The following is a 26416-nucleotide window of genomic DNA, read 5'->3' on the forward strand; positions in this document are numbered from 1 at the left end:
AATAGCTCCTACCGCACATTATTTTCAAGCCAGTCTCATGATTTTGTAGGCCTTACTCATCCTGGGTAAATGCTGAGGGTTAGTCATGTTAAGTGTTCTGTAGGCAAAGAGGAAGGACTTCACTGGACTTACGCCAGCATAGTTCTTACTGCTGTTTTAAGGCAAAGAGCTGAACCAGATTTACAGGTCGCTGACCTTGGGATTTGCCCTAGGACCTGTTAGGGAGCACACTAATGAAAGAGTGTGGATCCAAATCTTCTGTGCATACTGCTGATGGCATTACATCCATCACCCTGTTAAGGGTTGATGAGCACCTGATCCTTCCCAAGCTGAGGCCAGGTGTTGGTAGAAGACTCCTCATCTGCTGGCCTGTGGGGACGTGTGTTGTAGCACTAGTGGCAGCTGCACCATGGCACACTGCTGCCATCCACACACCCACTGCTGTGAACATTGAACCATTCACGATCACCTATGGACTTAACCCGTGCTGAGGCCTCAAGGCGCTAAGAGAAGCGAGAAGGAGAATTTTTAATCCCGGATGCCCTGCAGAGCCTGTGGTCTGCACTGGATATGGCAATGCGCAGCACAGGAGCACTTCTCTGCTCCGCCGTGATCCAAGGATGCTTTTCAGTAGCAGCGCTGAGCCGGGAGCACCATCTGCTGGCTCAGCTGAGGGACAAGCTACAAGGCAAGCCAGAGCTACGTATGCCGCTGCACGGTCATTAGACCGCATAGCAAATTAGAGATGAAAAAGATCACAGGATTGCGTAAACCCCTCAGCTAAACCTCCTGTCTGCGTTACAAAAGGGACTCCAAACCAGGCAGTCTCTCTGCACTACAGCCGAGCAAAATCACTTGGGTGAAGGCTATTCAGATGGAAGTTGGCTGGAGTTATTTACAGCTTCTGCAGAGCTCAAGGGCGGTTTCAGCTAAAAAAGATCAAAGCGTGTCACTGGGCAGTTTTCTTAGTAAAAGGGCCTGTTTCAGTTCGAAATGTGGTTTTGTTTACAAATATTCCTGATAATAACGTTGAAGGCAGCACACAGAGCCTGAAAGGGGTATCTCTCTGGTGCAACAGCAGACCCATTTAAGCAGCAAGCATATAGCTTTTTCTTGGGTTCCTGAGGTCTGTCAAAAACCCAAGCTAGCAATTATTTACACCGCATTGCTGAGCCATCTTCCTGCTTTACCCTCCTCATCCTTTGGTCCACTGAGCTCCACACTCCTCTCAGACCCATAGCCCTTTCCCCCTCCAGTTACTAACCTAGTACAGAAGGCTATCACTACCTCCCCCCCTCCCCTCAAATCTTCATGGGCTGGGGTCAAGCATGTTTCTCCCTTGAGAGGCAGAGCCCTCCTGGGTGCAGAAAAGAGGCTACTTTTGCAGAGTCACCTGCAGCAGTGCCTGTGACATTTACTCCCCATGAGTCTGAGCTTGTCTGTGGTGGCCTAAGCAAGGCTCTCTGAGAGATAGTGGCTGTGTCTAGGATGGTCAGAGGCATGTGGCCTGGGCTCCAAAAAGCCGCGCTGGGGATCACTGTAGCTGCTACTCTGTATGGGAGTCTGGCTTTCCTTCCAGGTGCACAGGGACAGGAGCAAGGTGTGGCTGGCAAGTGGCCAGGGTATGTTGCTAGACCTGGGAATTCAGTATGGTCCCTCTCACCTCGAGGGTCATTGCATCTCCTGCCAGCCAGTCAGGAATGTACTTCAACTCGCTTAGTCCTGCTCATCATAATTACACCTTCCCTGGAGTGCTTTACATAACTTCCCTCCCACCCTTGCAGTCCTTTTTCTCCAAGCTGATTCTGCTTGTCCTTTAAGGGCACATCACCTCTTCATTTGCCTTTGATTTTCAGACCCAGATACCTCATCTCTTGGCACTTATGTCCCTTTTCCTCATGCAGCCCCCAGCCAGCTGGTTGTGGGTGCTGAAAAAGATGCCCCAGACCCTTACTCGCTTTCTGGACTCTCAAAAGAAATAACATTTTTGGGCAACACAGCGTGAGCCTGTGCAAGTCACTGCCATGGCAAGCCAAGACCATTCAGAGGGAATATCCTCTAGTACTGTAACTGAGAATATGTGGTAAAGGAATCATTGTAGCCCAGGCTAAAGAAGAACAGGAGCTTTTGAAGTGCTCCAAGCTCACTTGCTCTGGGGCACAGCCAACTTTGAAGTACCACAGCAAAAAGGACATTTCCCAAGAGATCTTTGACTTTCCCTTGAAACCTGCTGCTTTGTAAATGTCCATGCTGTGAACTCTGAACAGACCCTCTATAACCACTGCAGCATTTCTGCCCCTTTTAACATAAAATTATTTTCTTGGTTTCTTGCACACACCTGAAGCTTTTCTTCAGCAACTGAAGAACAGCCTGAACATCTGACCCTCCTGCCTTTCCGCACAGTTTGGTAGAATTCACTTCCTATGAGATGTATGATGGATGCATCCAGTCACACAGTTCACTGCAGTAGACGAGGATTCCCAGAGCTGTCCCAGCATGAACCAGAAGAAGAACTGCAAATACGAGGATACATTCAGTACTGGTGAAGCACAACAAGACCTTATGGGAGGCTGCAACTGTGCGCCACTCCTGCAGAGAACAGCATTAGGGAACATAAAGGTTATAAAGTCAAGCTTACAGCAAAGATGTCACACAGCCATTTGTATGTCCTGTTCTGTAAACACAGTCTTTAATAGCACAATCCTGGCTCGATAGAGCTAAAAAAAAAAAACCCCAAAAAACCAAAAATCCAAACTCAGACAGGCCTCTGGGCTCACCAACACCTTTCCTGCTTTTTCACTTCTTCCATTGCATATCAACCATTCTAATAAAAGCAATTAAATTTCCCCAGCCTTTGTCTTGCTTTGTGCCTGAAAATATTTGGCTGTAGGAGCAGAACAGCACAAGGCATGATCAGTACAGGACTGCAAGCAACACTTAGGCTTTCCTAGGGCACTGGGGGTGTTTTGAGAGGCATGAAGACATGTCTGACTGGTGTGAAAGGCAAAGCTGCAGTAAAGTCAGTCAAAGTCTGTTCACTGCTCTGGGAGGCTGGACTCCTGGGACTTTTTCAACTCTTTCAGGGTTGAATACTGTGCATTCCATAGAGAAGGTTAATTTCTTTATATTTTGATCTCATGTCTTTTGCATTTCTTTTAAAATAGGAGACCTCTAATCCTTCTTGAACTTTTTAATGGACACTAAAAAAAAAAAAAAATATTCTGTCTTTTGGGCACTTTGCATTGGCACCAAAAATCTTTTGAGATAACTGTGAGCCAGACCTGGAAATTTTACCCCTTGTTCTTAACTTCATTTTTTTATATCCATCTGCTGCATTGGTATCAGGGTGGAAGGCAGGAAGAGCATTAGAGGCTTTAATTTTCAGTCTTTCTGTGATTACTTGTACAAGCTCTTGAACTGATAACAGTTCAGATCTTCTCTGTGCTCTGGAAATTAAACCTAGATATTTTATATTAATATTTTGTTTTGGTTTGTTTTTTAACAAACTGGAACAATTACCACAGATAGTGGTAGATTCTCTATCTCCTGTTGTCCTCAAACCCCGTCTGCCATCCTGGGCGATGAGCAAATAGTCAAACACATTGCAGCACCTGATGCAAAGGTCAGTAGAGATCTGTATTAGCCAACAGGTCAGATGGGATAGTATAAAATAATATAACCAGTCCCTCTGGCCATAAAATGTATTTTAATGCTCTCTCAGTCCATTTTAGAAAATGTACAAAGCTTCTGGTAACAATTACAAAATTTGAGGAACATTATAAAACTATTTTACATCTTACTTCTTTAGGGGGTATCTCATAGAGTCAATTAAACAGCTTTTGAAAGCTGTAATGAAGTGCTTTGAAACATGTTTGGTATAGTTTTGTCTCAGGATTTGCCTTCAGCCTCTTTGGCTTGAAAAACATGCTTGTTTCCAGGAGAGTGACTATTGTGTTTAATTGAAATTAGAAGTTGATCAGGGAGGCTGCTGGCTCTGAATCACGCTGGTGCTGCCAGTGCTTCTGTGAGCTTGGAGGAAGGCCTAGCTGCCTCTTGTAATAGCTAATGAAAAAATAATTATTCCTCTTCAATTTGATCCATCTACAATTATTTTTTTCCACATTTTTTCAATCCACTTAATTTAGCACCTGCTAAGCCTGGCCAGGAATGATGAAGTGATGGGAATAAAGGGAAATATCTCCTTTGGGGATTCAGCAAGACAGGCGGTTGTGAACCGTTTGCCCCCGGGGTGGCTGCGCTAGGGACGGGAACAGTTTGTCTTTCTTCAGGTGTGTGGGGAGATGGACACTGGTGGGCGGTGCAGCTTCGCTGGTGCTGCTACCTGGGTGTCTCTATCTCTGGCACATTCAGCTGATATAGCTGTGGAGTGCACACTGCATTGAATCTTTCCTTTCACACAGCCCTAACCTTCTGTATCTTCCTCACCAAAAGATCTTAGTTCGTTTTGCTGTTTGCTGAAAAATGATCTGTTTGTATTTTCACTGCGGATTTTTTTCCTCCCCTGACTTATTGGCTCTGAAATTAGTGGAAACTCTCATTGCCCTGCAATTGATCCAAGTACTTTCACACAAATAGTTTTTTCCATCTCCTCCACCCCTTTAGTAACACCTCCACATATACCCTCCCAGCTGCCTCAACCAGGGCATTTTAGAGCAAACAAAAATAGTTCACCCCAGAGGACGCAATGGTTACTTTCTTTTCCAGCTAGTCAAAGTATGCCTGAAGCATTGCATGATTTCAAAATGCTGTAACTGCCGGACCCAGGGAATGATGAAACTCTCGTTTGAGAGTCCAGAAGCAGACATTTGGACACTTACAAGAAACAACTACCATTGGAAACAAATGCCCAGGTGGTAGCATCCCCCCCACCGGTACTGCCTGGGCAGTACTGCCCCGGGGGAGCTGAGCCCCCACAGGCAGCATCAGCCTCAGCAGCTACTCCCCACACCAGGTCTGAGGCAGTGTTTTCTAGCACAGAGAGAGAGCACAGCCATACCCAGTACTTGAACTGGGTGACAAAACCCGTTACACTGTGAAAAAAATCACAGCATTAAAATTCTATTCCAATGTAATAAATAATAATAAAATACTAAATAAAGGGCTGATTTTCCTTACCTTTCAAATCCTGGGGTTTTATCTTCTATTAAATAAATTTCCAGGCTTTCTCTCTGTGTAAATAACACCCTGTTTTTCAAAATGCTCCCATCTCCAGGAGCTGGGGCTTTAATTAGTAAAAATACCATCGGCCCTTGCTGTAATAGGATGCAGCTGGGAGGCACAGGTGGGCCTTGGGTGAGTTGCTGGCAGCTACCTTTTATCCTCACCTAGGTGCTTGCAAACCACCCAGACACCCCCCAGGGTGAGGGGTCCAGCTGGCTGGTGTGGCAGTCAGGGCAAAGCTAGTGTTTTGCCAGCAGTGCCCTGCATGCTGTATCCTACTCCTGCCCAGCTGGAGCTCCCTGGCTTGGGTAGAGCTGGTCTTGGTATGGCCAAAGTCCATCCCAGAGCTGTGTAGGTTTCCCTCACTGAAACTACACAACCCAGGAGGGACTTTCATCAGTATAAGGTGGTCTTAGAGCAAAGCTCAACCTCCAGCCAGCCCTGCCTGATGGTTCAGCTGCGGGGGCGGCAGGGAGGGGTGTCTTGCTTCCATTCAAATTCTGCCTTGGTCCAGCTCTTCTGCCCAGCAGTGGCACTCCAGGTGAAATGAGTTTGGGTTTAGCCCACATTTTAGCTTATCACTTCCACAGCATGAAAATCAGTTATGCAGTGCAGTGAAGATGTTCCTACAACCCTAGAACAGGGTAGCGAGGCTGGCCATGTTGACCTGGGATTGGCCAAAGTACCTGTAGTTGGCAGTGTGGAAGTAACTAGGGTGTCCCACGTGGCCAGGTGGGATGCTCCTAAGTAGCTCCAGTACCTCTTGGCCTGGGATAACCCCTCACTGAGAGACCGCTGACCCTCCCAAACCAAAGACAGCCTCTCACGGACTTTGTTTGAAAACCCAAAAGAAAAAAAATAAGGGGGAAAGGGAAGATTTAGTTGGAGGCCTTTCTTCCAGGGTGAGGGTGGTGTGTTGCAAACAGAGGCTGGGAGGAAATTTGGTCACCAAGATAAGGGAGAAGAAGATGAAAGCAGGAACTGGGCCCAACTCCCCTCAGCTTTCTGGGGGATACTGAGGCAGAGACGATGTTCGCATATCTGTTTCATAGTCTTCTCCCTGAAGCATGCTGCATCACCTCCAAAAAGCAGGTGTGGGCCACCCAAACCCAAGCTCCCATCCCAGAGCTTCCAGTGCACCCCAGCTCCAGCAATGTCTCCAAGCCAGGAGAAGGTGAGGGCATGCCATTAGCAGCCCTTCCAGTTGCCTTTGCAGGGGATGAAGAGGCAGGGTAGTGCTAATGAAGACTGAAGACTGAATCTAGTGATTACTTTAAGGGATTTGCTGTCTCTTCCTTTATCCCTTTCTCTCTCTCTTTTTCTTTCTCTCTCTCTCTCTTTTTTTTTTTTCCTTTTCCCTCCCTCTTATCCCTTTCGTGGTGCATTTGTCTTCAAGGAACCTGGGGTGTTCTTTTCATCAGTTCAATCTCTCTCTGGCACTTGAGTCCTGATTGGCTGAAGGACTTAGGAAAAAAAAATCTTTAATTAAGTAGATAATCTCTTCTTAGGAAGTTCTGCGGCTCCATTTCACCAACCCCCTTTAGCTCTTACTTTAGGATTGGTTACCATTTGCTGAAGTTGAGATTCAGGGGGCATATGCCTCTTCACCACACTAGGAGCACTGGGTGAAAAATAACTCCATCTCTTCCTTAATTTTGTCGTGTTTCTTTTTTTTTTTCTTTTTTTTCTCTGGTGGTGGTGGTACTCAAGTTTTGGGGGGCTTTTGGGGATCTCCTTTTTCCCTCTTTGTTTGGATTTTACGTTTCACATGGACCCTTATCTGGGCATCTTCTTCTTCACTACCTTCTTCCAATTCTGCTGTGCCTGGTGAGTATTGAGAACACCTCAGTCTGTGCCACAGGCAGGTGCTTTTCCTGGACACCTTAAGGTAATTCCTCTTCACCTTCCTAAATGTCCCCTCTTTTCCACTTAGTTAGTTCTGGTCTTTAATGGGACCAGATATTTAACTAAGTCCCAATACACTAATTGAGACACAGAGGCTAGATCTAAGAAAGGCCTCTTTATTCCCTGCGCCTCCTGACAACAACTATATGGGCCAAATCCTGAGCTGGGGTAAAATAGAGTAGAAGAGCAGATGTGGAGGATCTTGCCCCTCACTTCCAACTGGGAAGATAACCCATGGGAGAGCTGGGGATTTCTGTTTTTCCAAAGGCTCGGAGTCTGCTTGTCTCTTGTCTTAATCCAAGGAAGTTGGGCTTCTCCCATGCTCCCCAAAGAGGACAGTCCCTGATTAAGAGCTCAGAGCCAGCAGGGGTGACTTAGATCTGCAGGAGAATCACTCTGGATGAGCAGCCTGAGATCCAGGTTCCTTGGCAGGCAAAGGGTCAGGATTAAACATATCTGAAATTAATGTATTAGGATTTTCTGGGGAGAAGCTTTCAGTACGTAGATTACTGGGACTTGGTTCCCAACCAGCTGGGTTCCATCAGACTTGTTCCCCCATACACAAGCCTGCATTCATCTCCTGTGGGCCATCTCCTGTTATGTGGTTTTGTTTATTTCCAGAAATGTTTTATAAGGGTAAACAGAAAGAGATTACACTTGCATCAAATCCTGTATCATTCCTTGTGGAGTTATTCTATTCCATGCTTAACTGGAGACAGACTCAAATGACCTGGCTCTGTAGATATTTTGTCCTGTGTGATTTTTACGGAGTACCCAAACTTTATTCTCTGTTTCTGTGCTGCCCTGGGAATCTGCTCAATTAGTTACAGACTTATCTCTAATAGCAAGGAAAGTTTTTTCCTGTTCAATTACTAAAATGCCCTGCCTCCCTCACAGTGGATTTCTACGGTTATAACTGTGGACGGAGAAACCAAAATTACAGAAAAACAAACTCAAGAGTAAATGGGAATCCATTCCTATCAGTCTGGTAGTGAAATTTATGTTCTTTCAATTATTTTAAAAGGTGCAATATTTTATATATGTCTAAATATTACACAGTAGCAAATTCAAGATAAATTTCCCTTTAGGAATAAGGGGAATATGTACACTACGCAGAGAAGCTAGGCAAGAACTCATGCTGATTCTATCTTGCTGCTCTTCCTGCATATGTTTCCTGCTTTCCTCAATATGAACGGGTTTAGAATACATAAAAAGAGAAAAAAATCAGTATCTTAAAGAAATGGTTCGAAGGGGAAAAATTTCAAAACACAAAGCAGAAAGCAGAGCTAAATACAGAAATCCCAGACACTTTAAATAGAAGCTAGATGCCTAAATTCCCTGTCTGCCTTTCAGAAGATTTTATCTAAGAGAAAATCTTATAGATCAAGATAGCCCTGCTTTACTCTGCAAGTTGCTCATAGGTCACGATTTCCTGAGAGAAAGGAAAATTGCAAACTTTAGTCAAAATGATCATATTAGAGACCCCATCCCTTAATTCTTGTGGAGAAAAAAGCAGACTTTGTGGGAATCATGCAATAATCCTGCTTTCAATTTTTGCTGGTCTTCTTTATCTGGTCCAACAGCTAAAACCACAAGATTCTTTTTGCCTGTGATTTAATCACAAGAAATGGGAGCAGATGGAAATATAGATAAACAATATTTTGTACAATTTTATGGGCACTTCTCTGAGTGTGGATTAGATTCTGCTATGTCAGGTTGGCTGAATTGTTAGTGTGTTTCTAGATGAGCAAAATCTAAGGGTTGCATTTAGGAACTGAAAAACAAATAAAAATATAACAAAATAGAGAGAAATGAAGACGTCCAAATTAATGAGTGGCCTTCCAGTCATCTATCTTGTGGGAATAAGGTAACAATCTGGATCTAATATTTCTAAATGGTTTTTTTTTCACACTTCAGCTCTGGGGTTGCCTGTATTTTCCAGTGTTACTGGTTTTCTAATAACTTGGGGGAGTTTGTACTTGAGAAGAAAACTCAGATTCGAAGTGAAATTGTATTAATTCACCGTATTTACAATAATGACAATAAAGACCTAAATATAGCTTTATCATTTTCTGAAGGGCTGAACCAGCAGCACGGTAGCATGTGTGGGTGATAAGGTATTAAACAAATACTTTAATAGGAGATTTGATAAGGCTCTTAGGTCATATTAAACTGAGGAGCGGGGTGCTTTTATTAGTTAAAGTTGTAACCAAGCAGAAATTATTGTAATCTTATTAGCATTTGATATGCATAAAATATAATGGAACAGCTGCTTTGGCAGGGTTATTTGCTTTTGGGTTCAATAAAACTATGACAGCGAACTCCTGCTATAAGCATTCATTAGTTGATTTGTTAACAGTGGATGCAATGAAAATCACTCATCCTAAATTTGCTTTTTACCTGGATGTATAAGAGTTGCAGTGAAGGAAGCAGCATCCCTTGCCCAAGGCCCTGCGTGGGCTGGGGAGGGGGCTGAAGAACTTGGTGGAACTCCTTTCTCTACCTACTAAGGTCTGTCTCTGCTCGGGTTCAGTCTCTGTAACTCTGTCCTGGAGTTTGTAGGTGGAGGGAAAGGGTTTTAGATAATAGCTAGAAACCCTGTAGGTATTCTCAGAGAAAAGAAGTAATTTCAAGCATTTCCTTTCATATGTGCAATTTCAAAAAGTTTTAAATCAGTGTGGCGGCACGAAAGTCCTCAGAAATGGGCTGGTTTACACCCATTGTAGATGCAGTTAGCTAGTTAGTTTAGGATTACATTCTGCTTTCCTTTACAGTGGTATGGAAAATTAGTATAAATAAATTTTTAAATAAATTTTTAAATAAATAAACAAATATCACACTACAGAGACAAAAATGAAGAGATATTCATTTTCATATTGATAATTATTTGCAGCACAGAGATGACTCTAGTGGCATTGTCAATGCTATACTACGTCCATGAAACAAGTGGCATAATTACTCTCTGTCATTGCTGGAGACTATATCCAGAAAAGAGATGCATTTTTCTTAGCTAGCTCATGCAAGCAAAGACAAAACGCACAAATTTTGTCTCCATTATTATCTTTCCTTCCCTCTCAGCATAAATAAGAAAAATTTCAGCAAGCCTCCAGCCATACAACACTCCCATCTCCCTTTCCCCTGAATCCACTCGCAGCTACAAGAGTTAAATGCAGGGGTCAAGTGTACCAGTCTAAATGAATCCTTTACTTGTCCAAGTCCTACAAACCAGCCCAGCAGCGTGCCTGCCTGTTGATCAAGGAGCTCAGGGAAAATGCTTTCTGTCTCTCTGACTTAATAAAAATGTTTAGAATATCCCGCTGGGAAATTGCTACTGTACCATTTGCTCAGCTGCAGATGGTGAATTGGGATATCCTGAACTTGGCCTTTTTGTGAACCTTGAGGTTTATCCTGGGAGGAACAGATGCAGTTATGTCAATTGACACCTGCTAACAGACTGGTTTGCTGTAAACCCTGAACTTGTGGATTACTGTCCTCCTAAAGCCACGCTCAAACATCTTGATGTTTTTAATCCAAGATTAGGCCAGCAAGGGTTTGAAGCAAATCCTTCTTGCACACTGTGAATTTGGCTTTTCCTGCTGAGGTAGGAAGCAATGCAGTTGGGATCTCTCTCTTGTTTTTGTCACAAAAGCAAGATAAGAGGACATACAATTCTCTAGATTTTACCTACACAGGTGTATTTTACCAGTTTTCTCACAGCTGCTGCCAGGGTCTCAGATTCACACTGACACCATCCTGAGTGTGGTCCCCATAGCAAAGCGTTTAAAGGCAAAGCAAAGGACAGGAGGGAAACCAGATGGAAAAATGACTTGTTCGTGCTGCTACCCAGTTGCATTAGGATGGGGACCCACAGAGCTTACACAGCCTGAAAAGCTCAAGGTTCATGGCCCTGTGTGATTCAGGTCACCCGAAGCTCTAATCACTCGGCTACAGATGCCGTCTCTCTGAGTCCCAGGAAATATTTAATTAGCTGTACAATGCAGAAGCAGCTCCCAAAGGAAAATTCCTCTGCAGAACAGCCATCGACTTCGTGCTAAAGTACCCAAGGGGGCTGGAGCGCAGCTGGGTCTGAATCCTGGGCCTTGAACAAAGGGAAAGGATCTCCTGCTCTTGCAGTACCATGGCACCGCCTTCTCCCTCCCATTTTGACCCAGGGGAATCTTTCCCAGCATGAGATTCATCAATATGGACACATTTCCACACACCCCCAAAATTCAGACTTGCCCGAGTGAAACCATGCAAAATAGTTTTCTCAACTGTTTCTAAACTATGAGTAATATCAAAGACCAGGTGTGCTGAGGTTTTGACCAAGTTATATCCTGTCTGCAGTACCACTATGCTTTGTCCTCCAGTTTTGCTTGGCAGTGTCTGCTTTGGCCTGCGCTTGAGTCTACCCTGGGATGCCTTTGTACTCTCTATGCTGGATCTATAGCACAATTGGATGGTGTCTTTCTCTCCTTTACCAGGCATGCCTGTGGCTCCAGGCAACTTCACTTGAAAACACAGAGGGAGGAAACCCCATACCCTAACCCGTGCTTTTTTCTCAGGCAAGGTCCACTCAACTACTGGGATTTTCAGGGAATGGAGAGGAGCTAGAAAAGCAGTAAGCATCACTGCATGCCAGGTAGCCCATGCTCCACTGGGAGATGATCAACATTTGAAGTAGAACATGATCTCAAGAGGAGCTGAAGAGCCTAGTTTTTCTCGGTGGATGCTTTATCTTTTACCCCGCAAGGTCTCAACCATTCATATCAATCTCTAGCTTCAATGTCCTCTTCCATGCAGAAAGTAGGAGTAACAGAGCTACAGAACAAAGAGCCTTGCAGAGCTGGGGGTTTCATGAGCCGCAATTTAAGTGTGTTAAAACAGATCTTGGCATTTTCAGTAGAACAGTTTTCCATGAATGGTGGCAGAACTAAATCTTTCACAGGAATACTTACAAATAGGCACCTTTGGAAACTGTTTCAATTGTTCATATTTCAGTTGGAAAACACCGGAAGATTTAATTTTGGCTAGGATCACCTCACTCATGCCCTGAATCCTCCTGATGCAGGGCCACGCAGTATAGGGAGGACAAGCATGTTTGTGCTCAGCCATCACCTTTAGGCGTCCAAGAGGAGAGCATGGACAGCCATAGTTGGCACTGCAGGGAAACAAGAGACCATGACCTGAGGGGATGCTGCCAGGACACACACTGTGAAGGAGCATTAGTGTGACCTTTTTTCCCTCAGCATGGTCCCACAGGGAGAGCAGTGCTGGCACACAGCCCATCTCCTGGGGCTGCAGGAGGAATCGGGGTGCTCCTGGGGCAACACTACCATGCGATAAACTGAGCAGCAGCTTGGTAAGGCAAAAGCAATGCTGAGGGAAGAGAAAAACCCTAAAAATATGGGGGATTGGATGAAAGGCAGCTGTGTGGAAGAAAGCAAATGGAGGGAGGGGGTGCAGCCTGGTACAGCCTGGTTGGAGGAGTGGGATGGAGAAATAGAGAAGGCACTGTTCTGGTGTGCACGGAGCGCCAAAGAGAGACAAGGGGAGAGACTAAAGGTGCCTGCAGCCAGGAGACAAGCAGGCTGCGGGGGTGGGGGGGCTGAGAGGAGATCCCTGGGATGCCTAGCATTCCCCAGACCCCTCCACCGTCACCCCCTCCCTGCTGACACTGTCTCTGTCTTCCAGGTCAGTGAATAATTTCCTGATGACGGGCCCCAAGGTAAGATAAATCCCTTTGATCTCTGTCCCTGATTCCATTAAACTCGGGAAGGGAGTGAGAGGCTCCTCCTTCCTACTACTCCCCAGTCAGCCTTGCCCAGAGTTCCCCTCACCCCCAAGTTTCTAGCAGCAAGGCAAGGAAGGCCAGGAATGAACTACTACAAACTACAACTCCCCAAATTATATCAGCCCCAAGTATAGTTGGCCTGAGGTCTTTTTAAGGAGGTTGTGGCCAGATTTTGGAGATTTGTCTATGGCACCAGCTGAGGATCTCATCAGTCATCTCTTGCTTTCTGATGATTAGGTTAGCATCAAACCCCACATTCATCAAGCTGGAGAGGTGCTTTCTGTAGGCCCTGCAAAACATACTTCCCTGAGGAGCACAACTGGAAGTGCCAGGAGCTCGCTCAGTATTTTTGATTCCCTTTCTCCTTGTACCCCTCTTTCAGAAGCTATTTTTTCCCTAACCAGGATGAATTCTATGATTCTATGAATTGTAAAATTCAGCTGATTTTTCTTCCTGGCTATTCCCCAGGAACACTTCCAAACCCATTTAGATCTTTCTACAGCTCTCAATGCTATGGTGAGGCACCCTTGCCTAAAAGCACTGGCTGTCCCCTCAGGCCTGCAGTGAAGGAGGGAGCAGGCTGAGGCAGGCACCTGCTGGCCTGGAGCTCCCTGGTTTCCAAGGAGAAGGCTCCACCTCCTCTCATACTGAAGAGATAAGGGGTTCCCCATTACAAGGGCTGGCTGGCACATCTCCTTACATGGCTAACCGCCAACAGCTTTGCTTGGCCTCCCACCCTTCTGGAGGTTTAGGCTCTGAACCAGCGCAGCAGCAAAAGCATTTGCAGCTGCTGCTGCTGGCAAGTTTCACTTCCCCAAGGAGCCAAGCCTGAGAGACCTCTTCAGCTCTGTACAGCTTGTCTCTGTAAGATGGCATGCAAGTTCTTTTCAGTTGAACAGCAGCCTTATGATACTTTGCACTGTGCTTCTCTGTCCCTCTAGAGCCCAAGGCAGTAGGATTTACAATATCCAGGGCAGGAAAGCTACACCTGCATCAGCCCCACCACTGTGGGGGAAGGAGCTGGGGTACACCAGCTTTGCACTGCCTGCGATGGAAACTAGAGCTGCTGAGTGGCTCTCCTGGAAGCAGCCCAGGGACATTGCCAGCCTGTCACCCATGGGGCTGTCTCTGCAAGCTGGCCAGTGCATCCTGACAGTTTTTAAAGTTAATGCTTTAGGAGCTCAAGCCAGGCATCTGCCATCACCCTCCTGACCTGCTGCTCTTCTCCTAGGCCTATCTCATCTACTCCAGCAGTGTGGCAGCCGGGGCACAGAGTGGCATTGAGGAGTGTAAGTTCCAGTTTGCCTGGGACCGCTGGAACTGCCCTGAGAGGGCACTGCAGCTCTCCAGCCATGGCGGGCTGCGCAGTGGTAAGGAAAGCATTGGATACCACTACTGGGAACCCCTCGCTACAGGTTAGAGACCGTGGGCACCTCCTCTCTTCCTAAGTGCCTCCTTTCCTTCCCCGTCCTGGAATATTCTTCTCCCAGGAATGCCCAGGAGGGAATCTTTCCAGGAAGCCCCTTCACCCATCAGCTCGCAGACACATGCTAGGATCTAGCTTCAAGACAAGGCAGCCTTGCAACACTTGCCCTGCATCCAGACCTGCTGAGCCCTAGCCGGTGCAGGACAAGTGTGTCCCTCCAATTCTTGTACAGCCAGCTCTCTGCAAGGATGCACCATCACAACTCATGGCATGAGCTGCAAAACATGACATAGCCAAGTGGTGCCTCTTGCCAGGCTGTCCTGGGGAGACAGAGAACCAGCAGAGGGTAGTGGGGTGGCAAGCAGAGGGAGATGGCGAAAGAGAGTAGGAAAGAGTTCACTGGTGTCTGTGCTTTGGCCAAAAGACAAGAGAAAAGTCTTCCTGCAGCTTCCAGGAGACTGAGATGTCAGAGTCACTTTGGGGCAAAATCCAGTATCCATGACCTATGCTGGGAAGGTTGTGTGGGGCTGCAGTCACTGTCACTGTGTGCCATTCCTTACCCATCTGCAGGTGCCAGGAATCACTTTAGTGTGGATCTAGTCCTCTATACCTGCATACGCTGCTGGGCTGAGCTCATACCTGTCCCATACAGGCAGGACCTGAGTATGGAGGAGAGCCTCAGGCCTTTGGTTGGATTGGCAGCAGATGAGGGAGCGGGGCCCTCGGCAGAAGGGGACATAGGTTTCAAAGCAGAGCCCTGAGAAGGCAATCACAACATGAAGTGACATCCTGGAAGAGCATCCTGGAACTGTTCCTGTCAAGGTTATCTGCTCTTTGCTGGTCAGTTGATGATCATCACACTGACCCTGGTGGGTAGCTGTGGTTACTCCCTGAGCCCCAGACAGTGTCCAGCAGAAGGTAAGGCTCAAGGGACCTGTGGGGAATGAGCTCTTTGGTCCTTGGGGAGGATCCCTTCCCCTCTGGGGTGTATTAGTGAGTTGTAGAGGACATTCGGCTGCCTGTCTTCATGTAGTTCAAGCCAAGACTAAGCCAATCTCACAGGTAGGGACTTCTCGCCATCCCACAAAGCCCTGCCCATTGCAAATCTCTTCCTACCCAGTCACCTGCATGGCAGGACTCGTTTCTGATATTGGTCTTGCCGTGAAATCTTTAGCACGTCTGCTCTCCTTGTATTCCCACTTGACAGCAAATCGGGAGACTGCTTTCGTCCACGCCATCAGCTCTGCAGGTGTCATGTACACACTGACCCGGAACTGCAGCCTGGGGGATTTTGACAACTGTGGCTGTGATGACTCCCGCAATGGACAGCTGGGTAAGGAGAGACAAGCTGCTGTCCCTCTCTCACATCCCAGGTGGCAGGAGACATCTCTGCTCCTCTACTGACGCCTGCAGAAACAACTTCTCCTCTTGATCACAGCACTGGAAATAATGCCCAGAGCAGAGCTTTGCCTGGCTCAAACCAAAGTAGCTCTGTGAAAGTTAATGGGATCACCTGCAATTTACATCAGTTGAGGCTGAGCTCTTTAACAGTTTCCATTGCTTTCTAAATGAGCAGAAAAGTAGAAGGTGGTTGTAGTTTCTGTTGTTCAAATCAACTCTGTTTAAGCTGCTGGAGGGAATGACTATATCACATGGGCGGAGGAGAGGATTTGATGCCATGCATCAGATGGCAGGTCTGGTCAGAGCAGTGCTGATCAGGGACCTCAGGCCTTTCAATGTGCAGGACCAGAGTGGCCCCAGAGGAGAACTACCAGGAGGGAATGCAGGGTGGCATTCATAGACCACTCTAACATTTGTCAGTGTGGCAGGCACATGAGAGCACAACCAGGAGAACTACTGTGGCAACACACAGACTTCACCCCATCCCTATCACAGTGATATCCAGGCCTGCAGCCACTAGGGAACCCTAGGTGGGGAACCCCTAGCTGCCCCTCTCCATCTCTCCACTCAGCTTTCACTGAAAACATTGACATTTTGGTCATTGGTTTTGAATGGAAAGAAGTAAAATTTCAAACTATCAAAATCTTTTAAAAGTGTTTTCCTACCCAGCCACACTGGGCTGTCTGCACGTATCAGTTTATGACAAACTCCTCTGGAGTGGCTAGTATTTAGTAATTTGCTTTATTGGCTAATTTAAAACAGCCACTGCTTCTTCTGTGTCCAAGGTGTGGGAGAGCCCATCTCTAACAGAGCAAGCCTTCTGGTCAAAGACACACCAAATTTTATTTTCTTTGGAAAAATGAGTTAATTGTGCTACACTTCTTTTTCCCAAAATGTAGATAGTTTTCATGGAAAAAAATAAAAAATCCCATTTTGAACTTAAAACCATGAAAGGCAAAGGAAACTTTTGGGCTTGCCCAAAATGATGTAATTAAATTCTAAATGCCATTGTGCTGAAACCAAGTTGGTGAAAGGTTTCCATTCTCCCTTCAGTTCCAGTTCTTGATTTGGACTTCATCATCTACTGCAATTAGCTGCCTCCCATGAGACACCCCTGCCTTTCCCTGGTACAGAGGACTGTGATGCTCTAGGGAAGATTGGGGAAGGCCCAGGTCTTTCAGGGAGAAAAGAGGCACAAGGCCATTAAACTACAAGATATACCACCAAAGCATGCTAGGGACAGAACACTCTAGATTTCAAATCTTCATTAAGAATTTGGCATTTTTCTCTAGGAGGAAAAGAAACAAATTGCATGACATGTTTCCAGTTAGCTGAGCTAAATTATTGAATTCCCATGTGGTTAGAAAAAGTACCTCAATATCTCACTGTGCAGTTTCCCAGTCCTGTTCTTTTTTCTCCTTGATGATAAATGCAAAATCAGACCATTCTGAAATGCCCAACATCAGCCCAAGATTTTGGGTGTACCAAAAAGAAGGTTTCCTCAATACATGTGTGCCAGGCTTGGGTTGTTTACCAGCAGAAAGGAATCTTCCCTCTGGCCAGGATGCATGCAGCAGTTCACTAATCCACATTAGCAAGATGCTATCTCTGCCTGTCAGACTGAACTGGTTCAAAGCACAGTTTGAGGGCACGTGATTAAAGATCCAAAATCTCATCTCTATAACTGCTAACTGATGATAACCCACACCTCCTGAATCCTTTTCTAGAAAGCCTGGAAATCCCTGGGTTTGTTGCATGGGACATATCCCTTTGCTGACGACATGAACCACTTATTATCCAGGCCTTAGTAGAAATTGCATGAGCCCAACGGGAGGGAATGTGCGAGTATCACGAGGCAAAAGGCTGTATTTGCCCCACAGCCTCCATTGCCTCCCACCATTTCTGAGACCCTTTCCTGCCCTCGGAGCCACAAAGCCAGGCAGGTGAGGGGCTGGTTCCCTGACAGTGCACATCTTATCTCCTTTCCTAGGGGGGCAAGGCTGGCTGTGGGGAGGATGCAGCGATAATGTAGGCTTTGGGGAAGCCATTTCCAAGCAGTTTGTGGATGCCCTGGAGACTGGACAAGATGCCAGAGCTGCTATGAACCTGCATAACAATGAGGCGGGTAGAAAGGTGAGCCCCTTCCTCCCTCCAGACCTACCAATGACTATCAGATTTACTCTGGCCATTTACTGTGAAGATTCATGACTTCCTGTAGCTAAAAGCACATGTCCAGAAGGAACAACTGCCCTGCAGAGGAGAAGGGGAGGCGACCTGATGAGCAGTGTTTGGTCTAAGTTAGCAAACCTTCCATGATTACACCGTTAAGGGCTTCAATTGTCTTCTTTCTCCCACTTCAAATAAGAGAGTGTCTTGGAGAAGCAGATCCCTGAGCTTTAAACCACCCCTGGGCAGGGCTACTATGTGGGGAGGGTCCATGGCAAACTCCTCCAAAGGCCTGGAGCCACATTTCTCCATGCATTACAGTGCAGAAATGACCCCTCTGGAGTTTTTCCTGAATTCCCTCTCTCTCCTTTCATCATGTAGGCTGTGAAAGGGACCATGAAGCGGACTTGCAAATGCCATGGCGTGTCGGGCAGCTGCACCACCCAGACATGCTGGCTGCAGCTGCCCGAGTTTCGGGAGGTTGGCACTTACCTCAAGGAGAGGTACCACAAAGCCCTAAAGGTGGATTTGCTGCAGGGAGCAGGGAACAGTGCTGCCAGCCGGGGTGCCATCGCTGAGACCTTCAGCTCCATCTCCAAGAAGGAGCTGGTCCATCTAGAAGACTCTCCTGACTACTGCCTGGAGAACAAGACACTGGGGCTGCTGGGCACAGAGGGCAGGGAGTGCCTGAAGAGGGGCAAGGCTCTCAGCAAGTGGGAGAAGCGGAGCTGCCGGCGGCTGTGCGGGGACTGTGGGCTGGCGGTAGAGGAGAGGCGAGCTGAGATGGTATCCAGCTGCAACTGCAAGTTCCACTGGTGCTGTGCTGTGCGGTGTGAGCAGTGCCGCAAAAGGGTCACCAAGTACTTCTGTGTCCGCAAGGAGAAGCGAGAGCGGAGTGGGGGTGGTGGGGCCAGCCACAAGCTCAAGAGAAAGCTCTAACTTGTCTCTACTTCTTCATGGTCCTGTCTGTCCCTCTCCTGTCTTGCTTTCCCCATTTCCCCAGCAGCCCCCAGCACCATTTCCCTTAGGCTCAGTTCTGTCTCAGTCCCTATACTGCCTCACTGGAGCTTAGGCAAGGCAAAAGACTTTGCATGAGCTCCTAGGGCTTTGCAATGCAGGGCATTTCCCATCAGTGCAGTGGGTGATGACTCCTGGGAAGATCCTCAAGTGTTGACAAAATAGGTGAGATTTGGTTCCTTCAAGCTGGTCACTCTATCCAGTAATTGTGTTTAATTCCTGAAAACACAGCTGGTCTTGGTGGCTCCTGCTCTCTTGAGCTTCTCTGTTCCTCAGGCAAGCACCTGCTCTGGGCTTTTGAGTGAGATCAACCCTTGGGGAAGCATGGGGAAGCTGAGAGATGGCACCACCAGAGCTGCGCTGCTCAGAGTGGTGATCCCTAAAACAGAAGCAGCTTCAATTATGCTAAAAAAATAAGAGACACTAAAATTAAAATTTCCTTTCATTGAGGCCTGCACTCTGAAGGAAGAGAAAAGGTATGCAACTGCTCCCTGCAGCAAGCCAGCTTCCAGGTGGTCCACAATTCCCATCTTTTGACAGCTTTGCTAAGCTTTCCCGTGTTTACTTTGCATTTGAGATGGCAGCAGCAGCAAGACTGAAGCTGCTGCTTGACCTGCCCATTAAATAGCTGTTCAAAGGGAGTCCCATTGCTTGCTTTTTACATGCTTTCTCTATATGTTCTAAGCCTCCACGTCTGATCTCCCTTTCAACCCCAGCATCCCTGCCAAAGCCCTTATTTTATGCCATAAAGATGCCCTCACACTTCTCCAGTGCCTCTTCCCTACCATATCTCTCTCCGAGAGAAGCTGCCAGCTAAGCCCATTCCCCACCTCCTGGTATACTTGCCAAGCACTCTTACCCTATCAGCTAACTAAATACTTCCACTTAGTCTAAGAAAACGTCAGTTACTATTTAATGGTATTGTAAATAGGAAAGTGAAGCACTTTGAAGTTTAATTTATTGCACAGTTACTGTGATGTATACATAACAGTTTTTCCTCTATGCTTATTGTATATATATTTTATAGGCTAAGCAAGCAGCAGGAAGGTTCAGTTGATGCATCTCTGTTCCCTTGTCGTGGCTGGCATAGTGAGGGAAGATGCTGTCAGCTGCAGGGCCTGGGGAAGCTCACTGCACCATCACAGCAACCTCCCCTGTGCTGTGAGGTTATTGTCTACTTTGCTGTTTGAAGGGTCTTTTAGATGAAAAGCCAGCAGAGCTAAGTAGCTGGCAATTAGACCTGTCTTGTAGCCAATGTTCGTAAACCAATAGTGAATGCAATAAATCAGTAGCCAAGTGCTTGCAAAATGCTGTTGTGTTTATTATTGAGGTGTTTTTTTCATCCAACTGTATGTGTGGATGTATGCAGTTACAGTTCTGGAGACTAAAACCCAGCTGTTTACCCATCCATTGAGTATATGACGAGCTGACTAGTTCTTTCCACACAGCACCACCACAGCCCCTTCCAGGAGAGGAAAGGGCTTGCTCTCTCCTTGAGCTTGTCTGAGGTTGAAACCAACTGCAATGCAGTTGCCAAGGAAAAATGGGGTAGATAGGGGTCTGCTTCAGAGATGATACATTAAAGACTTTCAGTAATTTGTATGTGTCTCTTAGTTATCAAATATTCCCTCAATCCCAGGACTACTTTATTGTTTGTGGGGAACTTGAACCTACGGCAAGCTGGGGTCTCACCAGAGCAAAAGCATTCATGTCAAGTAGGAATCTGGCCCTTCAAAAATTGCAAGGAACAATCTTGTTCCATTCTCAGGAAAAGCTGAAGCACTTCCCCTTCACACACAAACCACCAGCTCTTTGCACAAAGGTTCTTAACAATACAGTGACCTTGCCCTCAGTCTCCCTTGTGCCTCTGCCAGCAGTTCCTCCATCTCTTTGTGGGCAGGAAAGCAAAGCGGTGGCGAGAGCCTCTCACCCAAGAGGGAAAGCTCCGTCACAGGCTGGCTTGAGGACGGCTGCATGGCAAAGAGGACAGCTTCTACCTCCTTGTCCCTCTGTGCCCATTTCATGGACATCTGGAAACGTAAGAAAAGGAGATGATGTAGAAGCTGTTGCCCATTTTCCTCTCCCTTCCCTGCTGATGTTACCCATAGAATCATAGAACAGTTTGGGTTGGAAGAGACTTTAAAGATCATGTAGTTCCACCCCCTGCGATGGGCAGGGACACTTTCCACCACACCAGGCTGCCTGAGGCCCATCCAGCCTGGCCTTGGACATCTCCAGGGATGGGGCAGCCACAACTTCTTCGGGCAACCTGTGCCAGTGCCTCACCACCCTCATCGTGAATAAATTCCTCCTTTTGTCTAGTCTAAATCTGCCCCTCTCCAGTTTATACCCATTGCCCTTAGCCCTGTCACTACAAGCCTTTGTGAACAGTCCCTCCTCAGCTTTCTTCTAGCCCTTCCAGGTACTGGGAGGTCGCTATAAGGTCTCCGCAGAGCCTTCCCTTCTCCAGGCTGAACAACCCCAGCTCTCTCAGCCTGTCAACATGGCCCCGCATGGTTGCGCAGTGAAGGCTTGTGGTCCAGCGCCGGTGGTGCCCCCTGAGCACGATAATGCCCGCTGGTGACGGGGATGCGTGGGGCGCATTACGAGCAGGGGCCCCAGCACCGCACGCTTCTTTCTCTAGGAGAAAATGGCGACGCCGCAGCTGCAAAATGTGCTGACCTCAGCAGCGCGTTGGAGCTCAGAGGGGTCCACCCTCCCTGGCGCACGGAGCCCTGAGTGGTAAAGGCACTGCTGCCATTGTGTGGCAGGATTGGATGCTTCCATGTATTCATTTCGGTTTAATGAAGGCACATTCCTCAGAGGAGAAATATTTACATTCAGCTTCCCAGGTGGTCACCTTCGCCCAGATGACACACAAACAGGCAGCCCCTCACTCCCCTTTACAATCCAAACCCCTTCAGAGGGCTCGGGGAGGAGGGGAGCAAAGGGAGGGGGGCTGCAGGGGGAGCAGAACAGAGAAGGGAACAAAATGCTAATGAATCAGCCAGCCAACCCTTTTCCCCTCCCCTCTGTGGAGTCAATGGAAAGTGTCATTTCACATGCTAATCCCCCTCCGCTCTCTTCACAACACCTTTTCCGAAAAGTGTTTGGGAAAAGTCCTTGTGGCCCGTTTACAGCTCCCTGCCGCTTCGGATTCCTTCTTGTCTAAGGCCGTGGCCCCGTGTGGGTCTCTCCCTCCAGCAGGGCTCCTTACAAAAAAAATCTCAACAAAGACTTTGGAGTTCATCAGCCTCCCACTGAAATTCACAGCTGCTGAACAAACTAATCCCCTCTCTTGGCCTTTCTTCCTTTCAATGAGTTCTTGGCTTCAAAGACACTTTGGGAAAGGACTTTGTGGGGACTCACACTGCTCCCTCAATAGAAGTTAGTGCAAGCATTATCTTCAGAGCAAGTGGCTTTACAAACAAATACTGCCTAACAATCTCTGCCCCTCCAGCTCCCCCAAACACACACAAGCCTAGCCTGCAGACATGATGTTATCTGCAACGGGATTAGAGCTCTGTTCTCTATGTCCAGGGATCCTTTCCTACCCGCCCCCCGCCCCCCAATTCTTTGTTAACCCAAAGGCCTTTCTACCCAGCAGAAAACACTTTCTCTGTCGAGAGGTGTGGGGATGCTGGTGTAGCCTGTGCCCACACGGAAGGAGGACACACCAAGCAGCCCATAGACCAGGAGCCATCACCAGCCAGCAGAGATATTGCTATAACTGGAGAAGTGCTTTCCAGTGGATCTTGCAAGGATATAGCCCATGCTAGGCCCACAGCGAGAGGGCTTCTGCCACGAGCCTCTCAAAAGCCCCTTGAGTGGGTCACTTTTTTTCCCCTTGCCTGGTTTTCCTAACCAAAAGTTTTGGGGAATGCTTGCTGGGGTAAACCTGAAGCAAAACTAAGCAACAGTGGGACAAAGAGGTAAACAGGAAGGACTCGTAGCAAAGGCAGGATAATCAGCCAGTCTCTGTGTGAGTCCATGGGCAGTGAGAGCTGTCTGTGCTGGATGGAACTGAAGTCAAATGCATCTGAGAAATAAATGGAAAATCTGTGCTTATTTCTCAGAGGTACAAGTGGCCTCAGTTAAAGAGAGACAGGGGCTAGACGGCACAGGGTACTATAACTGGATCCAGAAAGGCACAATCTAAGAAATGCCAGGCCTCTCAAATGATCTCAGAAAAGCTAGGACTTACAAGCAAATGTATGCCTCTGCAGATACCCACTCACTTGTGCAGCATCAGAAAAGGCCACATCACAAGTGCTGCCTTTGAAAATCAATTTGCATCTCCCTAACACGGGACAGCTGGGAGGCCAGACTGGTTGCTAACTGCTCCCAGACGGGGCTGCAAAAGCTCTGCAAGACTCCTGGTTTCCTCCAAATGCATGCTGCATCCATAACACCCCAGAACTCTTATAAAACCTGGTCCCTTCCCAGCAACCGCCCTTGAAGTCTTCCCCATCCCAACAATCTTTCTCAACATTTACTGCCTCCCAAGTTCTCAAACTGCAAGCCAGGTAATACAGTTCTGCATATTTCAGTTTCATGGGTGCTGACTGGCCGGCCTCTAAGTACATACAAGCCAGCCACCTGACAGCACAAAGAAAACAAAAATTCGTTGAGATTAAATCAGTCTTTTTGCAGAAACTAGTGTGATTTCCCCCAACTTTGTCTCAGTACTGATGTCTCTCTTCAGCCTTCTTACCTCCTTAAAAGCTTACATAAAATCATCCAGCAGATTCAGAAGTTACTAACTAATAGTATGTACTGACAATTCAATAGCATTAGTCTGATTTCCACACAGGTCAGGTCCTCATCCTAGTTTAGGTGGCATGGCTTCAGTGGCATAACATTGCTTTCCAACTGGAGAGGATCTCTTCAGGGGCTCTCTGTTTATTTACTGACATACTTCCAATTCCCGATGTCATGTATAAAATCCCCAACACTGCTGTGATACCTCCCAAGAACCTTGGTCATCCTGGGGACCTTCTTGGATCTGGAGAAGGTCAGTTCTCTGACCCCACAGCCTTATAAGGCCTGAGGCCTCAACACACCAAGTGAGTCACTGTTCACATCAGCAGAGCCCAGAATCACGTTTGCCCCACTCCATTCTCAATCTGCCACCTCACCGAAGCTGATAACACAGTTCTCAGTGGGTGGCCGTGCAGACTGAGGGAAGTCCTTTGTAGCCAGAGGTGAGAAGCCTATGAAGAAACAAAAAAAAAAAAAAAAAAAAATCTAGCAGCATCACAAAACACAGCTTTTATTTCATTGTTCTGTAACCTCTCAGTGAATCAAATCGCAGCAACAGAAACAACACAGCATCAGCCAGGAGGCACTTTGACCTGGAAAGGAGAGAATGAGACATGTCCTCTCCCTCCCTTCTCTGATTTTCCTCCCTCCTAAGTCTCACAGTAGAGCAGGTTGATTCATGCAACTCAGTGAAGCACAGGCCCATGATGGCATTATCACTCTAGCAGCAAGCAGAGGAAGCAGGATCTGGCTGCAGCCAAATATTGAGGATAAGCCTTGCTCCCAGCTAGGGCCTAACAATTACACTGCCTGGTTAGCATGAAAGAAGGTGATAGAGAGGAAGGCAAGCGGGGAGGAAGAGAGGGAAAGACACACACAAAGACAGATGTGCCCTAAAATCCCACCTGCCTTCCCAGACTTCTTCCTCAGGACTGATATGCTTCATTCATCTATTTTACCCCAGAGGAAATGCCACAGTGACGAAAATCCTCAGCACAGTCATATGCCCAAGACCTGACAGCATCACCTCCTGTGGCATATTCCTACCACCATGGTGCCGACGGGGCCTTTGAGAATCACTTTTGCATGTGTCCTTTCCTGTAGGTGTGGTGCAATGTGCTATATCCCCCTGCTCAAGTCTAGGCTGGTCAGAGCAGCTTGACAGGACTCTTTATGGGAACTGAACAGTCTCTGCTGCTCTTAAAGCCCTTCGACTGTCTGAAAATCCCAATGTAGGAAGCCTTTAGATAACACTAGTGGGCAAAAGGCCAACTGTACTAACATAAAAGAAGTGAAAAAGGCCAGGAGCCAGAGAGGGCAACCAGCTCTGTGGTGGAGAGCACACAGCAGTCCAACCTGCTAGCGTTCCTGAACGGGAGAGTCCCAGGACTTAGGAGGGGAAAATCAGTCCTGGGCCTGCAACATAAAGGGCTCAAGGCTGTAGTTTATGGTTGGGGTAGGGAGGCAGGGTGGTGGCGGTGTGCGAGATAAAAAGGAGGGGGAGTAGAGGGTAAGCAGGAAACTTAACTGTGAAAAGAGAGGACTGGGCAAAGAAGAGAGAACCAAAGCTAGCCCAGCGTGAGCTGAGAGCTAGCCCTAGCTGTAAGCAGAATATGGATGCAGAGGGGTGGGAGGACAAGTTAAGAGTGAGAATGAAGAGAAAGGAGGAAACAGAGGAGAGATCCTCACTGAAGCCCAACAGAGCAGGAACACCCCAGCTTAGGTCCCAATGGAGCTCAACTATCACTCAGGCAGCTTACACTGCAGCAGGGAATACAGCCTGGGACTCTCCTGACTGGTAGCATTGCAGGTGCCAGCCCTGTTTGTCTCCTAAGAAAACCCAAAAAACCAACACCATCCTAGTTTCCCCTTTGTGCTGGGGATACAGGGAACAAGGAGGATCTCTGTGCAACCTGGACAGTCTGAAATGGAGATCTCTGGGCCGGGAAGTCGCCTTAGACTGGCAAGAAATAAGAGAGAGAAAGAATAGTCTCCAGAAGTCCTAGGCACCAGTGGGGTGTCTGGAGAGCAGATGGGACCAGGAGTGCTGGCCCAGCAGAGTTCCAGGCACTGGCACAGACTTATTCCTCCAGAGTCAGGGTAGTCCACAACTTGCAGCACATCAACAGGTGAAGGAGTCCACCAGCTTTCAGTGTGCACTGTTCCAGCTGCTCCACACTTTACACATTCAGCTTGCCAGCAATCGTCATAAGGACTTTCAGGATGGGCATGAAACCAGACACCTCGCTGAAACTGCTGCTGCTCACCACTTGGGTGTGGACCAGCAGACCCTGTTGGTAGTTCCTAGCCTCAATGCAGCGGGCAATTTCATGAAGACCCATGAGGATGGCTGGAGAGAGCTGTGGAGAGGGAGCAGAAATGAGTCAGCATGCTCAGCACTGTAACACAGCCCCCGTCCCTCCATACCCTTCCCTCCTTTTCTCCACCTTATCCGCTCCAAACAGCACCTACACAGTTAAAACACTTGCAGGAAGGACAGCCTGCTTCCTCCTTTGGTTTCTCAGCCTACAAACACTAATCTAATACCCAGCCTGGGTTATGGTGAATGCAGGTCCTAAGTAATGACAATTCAGCATTAACTGAATACCTGATGTATATGAGGAGGTTGAAGTTTCATCTAGTCTCTGTTCAGGCCTACTATGGACACTCAGGGAAAGGGTATATGTTAACAGGATTCTTTCTCCAGTATTTATCACTCCAGCAGTTGGCATTAGCAGCTTCAGAGTTTTCTAAGCCAGAGGTTT

The 26416-nt window shown here is 47.3% G+C and overlaps 3 protein-coding genes across 6 annotated transcripts in view; 1 reads left to right on the plus strand and 2 right to left on the minus strand.

Moving 5' to 3' along the window:
* Positions 1 to 26416, minus strand: part of LOC138724321 (broad substrate specificity ATP-binding cassette transporter ABCG2-like) — a 434882-nt gene that overhangs the window by 105772 nt on the left and 302694 nt on the right. The window lies entirely within an intron of this gene.
* Positions 6923 to 19299, plus strand: WNT8B (Wnt family member 8B). Its single transcript, XM_069863571.1, has 6 exons — positions 6923 to 7008; positions 12781 to 12814; positions 14112 to 14250; positions 15514 to 15639; positions 17698 to 17840; positions 18255 to 19299. The coding sequence occupies exons 1-6, from the start codon at positions 6950 to 6952 to the stop codon at positions 18810 to 18812; spliced, it is 1059 nt and encodes a 352-aa protein (XP_069719672.1). The 5' UTR covers positions 6923 to 6949; the 3' UTR covers positions 18813 to 19299.
* SEC31B (SEC31 homolog B, COPII coat complex component) overlaps positions 24147 to 26416 on the minus strand; it is a 34863-nt gene continuing 32593 nt past the window's right edge. For all 4 annotated transcript variants that reach the window (XM_069864266.1, XM_069864268.1, XM_069864265.1 and 1 more), the window contains one exon: positions 24147 to 26011. In XM_069864266.1, the coding sequence (XP_069720367.1) occupies positions 25832 to 26011 (180 nt within the window). In that variant the 3' untranslated portion in view covers positions 24147 to 25831. The remainder of the gene's footprint in view (positions 26012 to 26416) is intronic.

Source organism: Phaenicophaeus curvirostris, chromosome 9 (genome assembly GCF_032191515.1).
Source record: "Phaenicophaeus curvirostris isolate KB17595 chromosome 9, BPBGC_Pcur_1.0, whole genome shotgun sequence".
Taxonomy (NCBI): Eukaryota; Metazoa; Chordata; class Aves; order Cuculiformes; family Cuculidae; genus Phaenicophaeus; species Phaenicophaeus curvirostris.